Genomic DNA, 9,643 nt, shown 5'->3' on the forward strand with positions numbered 1-9,643 from the left:
TAACCTCTTTTTACCTACATCATCTTAACCCCCACCATTCTTATATGGTTAAGTTCAGGCTGGATTTTAGCTACAGGCTTTTTTTTTTATTAAAGAAAATGTTCTCACAGTTTGAAGGTTTCTATTTGGTAAAATCTAATAAGGAAAATGTCTATATAAAAAAGGGGGGTAGATGTGAACCTAGCACACTTCGTTCCCACCCTTAAGCCGTTCCCAAACCTTAAAATGCACAAGCAATGCTCCAAAGTATGAAACATTAGTAAGGAGGTCATCTTGTATAGAAAGAACATTATTCAAGTCTTCTTTTTTAACCAAAACCTTTAATCACAGTATAAACAAAAACATATGACAAAAGCTGAGGAGTTGAGAACAAAGAGTTCAGAATGTCCCAGAGGAAAAGCTGTCCTCCAGCAGATGTTCAGTCACAGCTCCGAGCCTGAGCCAGCAGCTGCTGCCTCTGGTAGAAGTGGATGCTCCAGGTCTCAGACTTGACTTGGGAGGGTCCTGGGTCTCCAGCTGTGCTCACCGGTCCCGTTGTTGTTGTCGGCATGTGACGTCACAGCCATGGCGGAGAGCACGGTTCACTTGGACCTCTGCCTCATCTTTCTCCTTTTGCGCTTCAGCCTGTACAGAAGTCGTCACAAAGTTCAGTCACACTTCAGGTGCTATAAAAAAGTAAATTTATAAACGGGTGTGAATGCCAAAGCGATAACTCTTACCTGCGCATGCGCTTCTTTCGCCACTACGGAAAAGAGACAATGTTCAATTAGCTATAACACATTCATAGAAATTGGCGAAAATATTTCATAATGGGCTGCAGCTGCCAACATCTGTTTAAGCATGACTTTAAATTCTGACGGCTATGCTAACCCGTCACACTGCACAAGCTTGCTGACTAGCTAACAAATGTAGCCCCGCTGGGAAGTGTATTTATCCCACACAGAGACACAAGACACCAACCTTAGCTCTCATGTCGACGAGGAAATGCTGCAAACAGAAAGAAAATGTTACGGATACTTTCGATCGATTTAATATTAAGACGATTAACTTGGATTCTTACACCGACTATTCCCACTCACCGATCGCTACGGAATCGTCTCCACGAAGGACGTCATAACGTTGAGACGTCTTATTTATATGGCCTCCTACGTCATTCTCAATGGACGCCAGCGAGACGTGGGAAAGTGAGTTTTCAAGATGGCAACGCTCTTCAAATGATTTTATTATTGGACCATTTATTTTTTAATATTACTTACACACCGCGCATGTGCGAGAGATCGCATCAAATCTTACTTACAATAGACTCACTCCCACCTCTCCACCCGTCCACGATATTCCTACATTTAAACTTTCTGCCACTGAACGTACCTTCCCCCTTTTCTCCTCCGTCTTTCCCAACTGTAGCATATTTTCCTCCTACAACCTGCTGCTTTATTGCACTGGTGGGCATCATTGGAAAACCTTGCCTTGGTTGATCCAGTATGGAGATCTCATTCTTGAGGATTTACAGATTTTTATGTGCTGTCACAGGAAGGTTTGTTCTTTCTCCTGTATCTGCTCCTTTGTACATGGAGGAACAGGTGTACTGCCAGATCTCTTCAAAATGACCTCCAGTGGGCTACTTACACCGGTCAAAAGTTTTAGAACACCCCAATCTTTCCATTTTTTAATTGAAAATTATGGAGTTTAATGTCTCATGGCACTCTGAAATGAAAGTATAGCACAAGCAGCAACTGGACTGAAAAACGATATCATGGAATAAATTTATAAACCAAAGTGTAATCTAAACTTTTGACTCATCAAAGTAGCCACCTTTGGCAGATATAACAGCTGAAGCTCCCATAAACGTGTTCAGTTCATCCCAAATCAGCTCGATAAGATGCCTGTCACGGAAGCTGTTAACTCTCAGAAACTTGTCCTCTGATTCATTTGTGGTTTTGGGTTTGCCAGACCTCTTCCTCTGTCAGTTTGCCCCAGTTTCTGAGTGACTTTTGATGGTAAAGGAAACTGTACTCGTTGACACGTTGACTTTCTTTGCAATTTCTCTGCAGGAAAGACCTACATTTCTAAGTGTTATGATGGTCTGTCTCTCTTCCATTGTTAATTGCCTTTTTCTCGCCAGTTCTGTAGCAACACACTAATTTCTGCAGTACAATACTGTTCAACTGATCACGAGGTACCGCAGTGTGTTTCACACAGTTTTATGCAGACAGAGGGGGTGTGTAAGTAATCCAGAAAATGTGGAACCCCTGCAGGAATTTGTAGCACCAGACTTCAAGGCTTTATCAAACTCCATTGCTTCAGAACAGCTTTACATTGTTATCCCATTTTGTGTTACCTGAAAAAGGTTTTTTTGTATAATTCTGAAATGTACATTTTCAATTTTGGGTAACATTACGTTTTTAACCTCTGGCAGTTCACCACTTACCTTTGTACCATTTTAAGCTATCAGTGGACTTGAACGACTTGTATTGCAATAAATAACTGGAGGGTGGGGTGTTCTAGAAGATTGTGTAGACTCCATGAAGAGGCATAGGGCTTCTGTGCCCAGACCCCAGCACTATGGAGTCACCAGAACTGCCGGTTCACTTCACATATGAAACACTGAGCATGTGTGACAGGTAGGGCTGCCACAAATGATTATTTTGATAGTCGACTAGTCACCGCCTAATCAGATCATCATCCATTGGACGTAAAACGTACAGCTTATTGCACCAGCAGCATCTGCTCTTATATAACTATCATTAGCTTACAGCTTGAAGTGTTTAAGGTATGTGCTAACTAAAAATAAAGACAAGGTGATAGTTTATTAAATTTTAATGAAATTTGCAGATTGTTTCGGTGAAGTTTAATAAACTCCTTGCTATCTAAAATAGAGTATATTCTCGAGCATCCCACACTTCTGATAATCAGCTGTCTGCTTGACGTTTACTCAGCTGTGTAAAAACTATAACTTTAATCTCAGCCAAACCGATTTACTCAGGAACAAATAAAATACTAGAAAAAAGCCAAACAATAACATTTTTAAGTTATCTAAGTGACTTATATGTGTTTAACCTGAGTAGCGAAAGACGGCGGTGGGTTTGAAAACGATTTGCCGGGAGTCCGGTGTTCTCACGGCTCTAGTGAGCCTAGCCCCCGGCTAGCTATCGAGCTAGTGGGTAACAGACGTCTCCGAAAACGTCGGAGCGCTTTTGAAAATATGTGGTGTCTTGATAAACTGAGCAGATATTTGAGGTTTACACAGCTACATTCTCGCCTGAAAATATGTTAAACGTTTATTTTGTGACCCAGAAAGAATAATAAGAGTAATATTAAAACTAAGTAGCTGCCGCCATTGTTGGAAACTGAGCTGGGCTGCGCTATGAATTCTGGGACACAGCTTCTTCTTCTTTGGGGTTTAACAGCAGCTGGCATCCTTGTAGATGCAGTGCTGCCATCTTCTGTTTCAGTCCGTTATTACACTCTTAAATCCTACTACTTATTCCTGCATCTTTTGGGATCTTACAAAGCTTTAAACGATGCGTCGACTATTAAATCAGTCGTCGACAATTTTGATAGTCGACGTAATCGTGGCAGCCCTAGTGACAGGCATGAAAGAGTCTGCCTGCGACATCATCAAGCATGACCAGTTTGGTAGAGGATCAGAGGGTGATAGTGTGAAAAGGCATCCTTGGAAGGTTGCACAAACGTCCACATGCTAATCTGTACCAAACTCAGACTTCTGTTGTTCCAGTCGCAGTAATCCTCCTGGTATAGTGTAAGACCCAGCCTCACATGAACAGAGGCACAGTTCTTGGATGACGAAGTCACTGGAAGTTCACATATTCAGATCCAAGTCTAGGACATAAGGCCCAGGACACCATTTGCTGTCTCAAGAGGAGCATATCTAGGTGTTAACATAGTGCGCACAGGCACATGGGGCCACACACTCCTGAGCATCATTATGATACAGCAGTGACTTTGAATCCAGCCCTCAAAGACTTGGAGATTCTCTCGACAAATTACACAATATATACCAGTAAAGATATTCAGCTTGTATATTTGATCCATCAAAATTAAATGTGATTAAATTGTTCCCTCAACTTTTTTATGCAACACAAGATCTCTCAAACACGTGGGCGTAATTTAATCCCGATCCTCCAGCACGGCCAGCGGCTCGTGTCCTCGATAAATAAGATGGAATAATGAGCAGAACTACTCAGGACGGTTGTCCATTAACCTTCTTAAAATGCAAAAACAATCTTTTATTCATGAATACACCAAAACAGAACGCACACAAATGATGTCAGGTGGTTTTTTAATGTTTCCAAAAATAGTCTCTAAAAGTGGGATTTGTTTTACAAAAGCATCCATATATTTAACAACTATGGACTTCTTATGTAAACACAGACTGTCAGACTCAGTGGTGAACCCTTGGCAGGAGTTAAGACCATCCACAACCGAGGAAAAGAAATCAATTTGTTTTTACTGGTTAGATGTGGGAGGTCCTAAATGTTGACTTTAGAAACTGTTAGGAGTAACTTATAGCAGAGGCTTACGAGCGTACACAGTGGAGCACAAACCAAGCAAGAGCGGTATAAATGCTGCAATTGAACTGAACGATGGGGGATGATGTGATGAATCGGGACAGACGCCCACATTTATGCCCACGACAAGTTAAACTCGTGACAGAGGCGTGGCTTCACTTCAAAGAACTCGAGAAATGTATCTTAATGTCACACAATTACACTGACGCAGTGCTGTGCAGTCGCCATCCTTGGCTGCTCGGTCGAACTCTTTTTATTTTCCACATCTTTCACTACAGTTGGAGAATGAATGGAAGGCTCAAGGTCAGTCAAATGGTGGCGTTTTCCAGTGAGAATATGCCCTTGACCAAAATATCCTCTCTGGTAGCAGACCACTGTTAGGAGAATAAGGATGTCTCAAAGGCAGTAAAATTTACTAGAGATATAAGTGTGTGTTTCGTAAGAGAGTGTGTTCTAGTGGGAGTGACAGATTTAAGGAGCAGCATCATCCCAAACTGACATCAGTTAGACTCAGAGGTATTTGCAGCAGTTTGCCCACAAGTGCCTCACACAGCTGGGACAGAAGGATTCGTGACGTCTGTTCTTTGGATCATCAGATGTCTGTCACAATTTATTGGAGCATCGATTTATTCTGCGGCCTCGGTCTCCATCGGCTGTCCTGTTGCATTCTCCACCGTCTTTGAAGCCTTTTTTTAAAAGAAAGGATCGGCGTTAGAGCAGACACTCGTCAACAGCATTAACGTGAGATACAGAATCACAGCGTCCTGGATCTCACCTTCTTTTTCTTCTTCTTCTGAGTCTTACGGCTGGCTGAGCTTTGAAGTAAAGCCTTTAGTGGGAGAGGGAGGAGTGGACAAATATGACTTTCACAACCCGATGAGCTACAGCATTAAATACATCAACACGTAATGGTTTTGCAAGTGCAAAGTCAGCTAACGGGCGAGACGCAGCAGTCCCATTAGTCTAATGTATAAAAACCACGTATTACCTTCAGCTCTGGGTCCTCCACCTCGTGCTCAGACTTGTAGAGTTCTGGCTCAAAGAGGCTGTTGGTGATCCGCAGAGGTCCATTGGCCATGAGCAGCACGGTGAACTTAAACTGGGCAACGAACTCGCCTGAACACAGAGGGATCACAGTCATGTGACGACAGAAGAGTGAAAGGGAAGGCTTAGAGGATGATAGTGAGACCGATACGGTTTGGAGACAAAAAGACAGGAGGCTGAACTGGAGGTGGATGCTGAGATTTTCACTGGACGTGATCGAGACGGGCAGGATTAGATGTGATCAGATCAGCTTAGGTCGAGCAATTTGGAGGCAAAGTGAGAGAAGCAAGGCTGACATGGTTGGGACGTGCAGAGGAGCAAAGATCACAAATATTCATAGATGTAGTGAGGGAGGAGGGTTGGCGTGACAGATGAGATGGAGGTGGGAGAACTATTGCGGAGACGGGCAAAATTGGTCAACAAGATCTATGCAGAGAAACTTAAGTCATAACAAGGCTTCCTTTATCTAACACACTAAAAGACTGTTAAACTATGGCCTGTTGTCCCTATACTGCAGAGAGTCTATCACTCGGAGCTGACCAGCCAGTTTGCAGCCACCTGGACCTCAGTTTCTCCCGCTGCACTCAGACATGTAACAGTGAAGGCCGTGAAGTGGAGGGCCCGACTGCTGCAAGAAGGGCTGCACAGTCAGCACTCATGCTCGTCAATGCCTGACTCCAAAGCAGGTCCTTCCACTTTTTGTCTCCATTTATGTCTCTTTTTAAAAATGTTATCATTTACTTTCACTGCAACAGCAAGTTTTTATTACTTGTTGGATTAGAGTTGTATTGCTAGTGCTAAGTTTGCAAGAAAAAAGCTGCACACCCCTTTGGAATACCAGGAATTCTGACGGGATTATTATAATACTGGGTCAGAATAAGACATGAACCCAATCAGGCTAAACAAATAACAGCTGCGTGTTTTCACGTGTCGTCGCTGAACACGTCGACCGACCACTTATAGTGCACGCTCACGCCTAAATACACAGTGGTGCTCACCCTCTTTCTCTTGCAGTACAGTGAAGGGCTGCACCAGCTCATGTTTGGCACACTCCACCACCCCCAACCTGGCCTTTGCTTCATCCTCAAACGCTCTGAAGACAATGGAAAGAAAAATAAGTGGATGAAGGTGCAAACGGTAATAATAAAATCTCTAAACTGGGTAAAAGATGCTACCTCAGAGTGAAAGGCATGGTATCGAAGCGTCTCTCCATCTCGCTGAAGAATGTCCGAGACGTCTTCATCTTCAAGCCGTACACCTTGTTGGGGTCTCGTTTGTAAACTGTGGTCCTTTGACCTCCATCCTTTGCCTTATTTAAATAAATTAATTAACTTCATACTGAGCAGAAAAACAAAAACTAAACAGTTGACCACACACTTCAATCCTTCTCACCTTTCCCTCTCCGGTGCTGACGAGCACATCCACTGCGTATACTTCATGCACCTCAAACTCGGCCTTCTCGTGGTCCTTTCTGCAAATACCACACGACGGGGTGAGCTACTGGTCAAAGACGACACATCGACCACTATACGCACCAGCTGACAGAACTCACTTTTGCTGGTCCGATGGATTCTGGATGATCGTTTTCTCCCCGTCGATTACGTGCTGTTTGAGCTGATGAGAGAGCATGCCTGCGGACGTTCAAAAACTAAAATGAGTCAAGTGGCCAAAATCACATCTAGAAACCGAAACCAAAGTGTTCACACACACTCACCCTCAATGGGGGAGCACTTGAATGACTTTGCAATCTTGTTCCAGGCTTCCGTGACCTGCGTGTTCTGATGAAAAACAAACAGCGGCGATTATGAGAAGAGGTCTAAACGGCTATCTGGTCACACACATCTGGTCGGTGGGAGAGCTTTACCTGGTTTCCTGGCTTGACGAGGCGGAGAGCGGCTTCAGCACAGAGGTGAGCTGCCTTAATGACGTCCGCCTTACGTCCTGTCAGTGGGTTGTCCTGCAGAGACACGAGAGGTAAGTTAAAGACCTATTGGAGGAAATCAAGCATTTGATTGCTACAGGGCGGGTGTATTCCTCATACCTTGGTGACGCCGACAATGAAGCTGTGAGCCACGTTTGAGATGAAGCCGTCGACGTGCACACCGAGATCACTGCACGCAAACAGGAGGTGGTTAAATTTCGGCTTAGTTTATGTTTTCAGTGCTTTTTTCCCACCTTGCCGTAGGACGGGGAGCAGAAAATCAGAAGCTTACATTTTGACAAGATCGCCATCCTTCAGTATGACTTCAGGATCACTCTTCAGAGGGGAGAAATGGCACACGCAGTTGTTAACAGAAACGCATGTAGGGAAAGCGATACCTGGGAAGGAAAGAGAGTGAATGAGTGACTAATGAAAAGTCCAAAAGAAAGAAAGAGCAAGAGAAAGAAAAAAATACCTTTCTTCATTTCCTTTTCCCTCTTGAAGATCTTTCCAGTTTCTGCCACAATGAAGGCATCTCCCTTTTCGCACAGGCTGAGCACGGAGACGCCAGTTTTAGCTGCCTCTACTACAGCCTTCAGAGCTTCTGCAGGGCAAGAGATAAGAGAGCCATTAAACTGGTTAATATGGTGTTTAAATAACAGACGGCAGACAAGTGCCTGAAATACTGTTTTCATCATAACTTTACTTGCTGATTAATCCCGGGTCAATCAGCTGTTTAGGCCCACAAAACGTTTAGAATTAGCAGGAAGGACAGTGTTGCTGTTGTCATCAGAGGGCACAGATAAACCCATTTCACATTTGCTATGAGATTAACGTTTGACAGACTGCCTGACAGCTGCGGGTCTGCCCAAATCTGCGCATTGACGAGAGTGAATTAGGTGTCTTAAATCAAGATCAGCTTATCATACATAATTCATAATAAGGACATGCTGCCACTGATGTAAAGGACCAGCATATCATGTGATCTCGTGCATCATACAGAGAAGGGCTGGGGATGAAAAACAACCAGTCTCTATATTAAAAAAAGGATCGTGAACAAATGCTTTTTTCTTCTTCTTTTTTTTCCAACATCAGGTATGTTTATAAATGTTAATGTCTGATAGGCAGCCTAGGATTAAAGCACAATTAATAGTGCCACAGAGAAAGTCGGTTTAAACGGTCTCTGCTTACGCCAATTATTACCTTTAATTACAGCGTATAAGTCAATCAGGTCACCAGCAAAGTTAAATTAAACTTAATTTGTACGGGCCTGAATTCACTGCACACATGCGTTTAAATGTGAGCTGCCTTATTTTGAACCGTTGCATGTCATTTGTACTTGCCATTGTTATCTGTTAACGTTAGCAGTTACAGCTAGCTAACGCCTGATAGCCAGCTAGCCCAGCCACATAGCTTCCTAGCTTACCGGTGTGCTGCTGTGACAGCTACATGGCGCTAAACGTGTGCGGATAGCTTTGAAAAGAAATCTAGGCGTGAATGATCATAAAATCCGTATTTTATTTGTTTATTTTAAAAAAAGCCCCCGCTTCCTAATGTGATCTTCCTGTTATCGATGCACTGCTGCGGCACATGGCTGCTGCCTGCATATGACTAGCTGACACTGCTAGCTAACATCAGGCACGGCTCTGGTACTTGTAAGAGATCAAAACGCCTCGTTAGCGATGTATTTACTTACGGTTTGCAATCTCTGCGCCCATCTTGTACTTGGTAACCACCAAGTCATCGGCGATGGTTTGCTCCTGCGTCTCATCATCTCCAGACATGTTGGCAGTGTGTACGCGAACTCGAGAGTAACTTTTTCCCCCGCGGGTCTCAGTCAGGCTCAGGACGGACCACGCTGCTCTGCACACCGGCCCGCCCGACTCCGGCCGACAGCGCACGATCAGCAGATCCCGCCTGCTGCCAAAGACACACTCTGCAGTCAAGATAGTTCACTTCCAGCTCGGTGCATTGGCATGGTTGACGGTTTTGCCAAATTTACTAGCTTGTTCGTTAGCTTTACGTTTAAGTTTTTGGGGGCTTTTTTTGTTCATATTTTATTCGTTTTTTTTTAACATAATATTTGTTCACTTTTACTTTATTGCACCATAATAACATTATAATAACACGATAATTAGCTCATAAGAGG

General features: G+C 43.6%; 1 protein-coding gene and 1 long non-coding RNA gene across 2 annotated transcripts; both read right to left on the reverse strand.

The window, feature by feature from the left end:
- Nucleotides 1-300: 300 nt before the first annotated feature.
- On the reverse strand, nucleotides 301-1,144 carry LOC102782315 (uncharacterized). Its single transcript, XR_436741.3, has 4 exons — nucleotides 1,080-1,144; nucleotides 961-987; nucleotides 720-742; nucleotides 301-624 (listed from the first exon to the last, which is right to left on the reverse strand). It is a non-coding gene; the product is annotated as an uncharacterized LOC102782315 (long non-coding RNA).
- A 3,139-nt stretch (nucleotides 1,145-4,283) lies between these two features.
- On the reverse strand, nucleotides 4,284-9,404 carry pa2g4b (proliferation-associated 2G4, b). The gene is made up of 13 exons (XM_006785644.3): nucleotides 9,191-9,404; nucleotides 7,970-8,098; nucleotides 7,787-7,892; nucleotides 7,615-7,684; nucleotides 7,438-7,530; nucleotides 7,288-7,351; nucleotides 7,126-7,204; nucleotides 6,966-7,044; nucleotides 6,749-6,882; nucleotides 6,572-6,666; nucleotides 5,518-5,645; nucleotides 5,305-5,358; nucleotides 4,284-5,215 (listed from the first exon to the last, which is right to left on the reverse strand). The coding sequence occupies exons 1-13, from the start codon at nucleotides 9,276-9,278 to the stop codon at nucleotides 5,156-5,158; spliced, it is 1,179 nt and encodes a 392-aa protein (XP_006785707.1). The 5' UTR covers nucleotides 9,279-9,404; the 3' UTR covers nucleotides 4,284-5,155.
- Nucleotides 9,405-9,643: the final 239 nt, after the last annotated feature.

The sequence above is a fragment of the Neolamprologus brichardi genome, chromosome 20 (genome assembly GCF_056152115.1).
Source record: "Neolamprologus brichardi isolate AB-2024 chromosome 20, ASM5615211v1, whole genome shotgun sequence".
Classification (NCBI taxonomy): Eukaryota; Metazoa; Chordata; class Actinopteri; order Cichliformes; family Cichlidae; genus Neolamprologus; species Neolamprologus brichardi.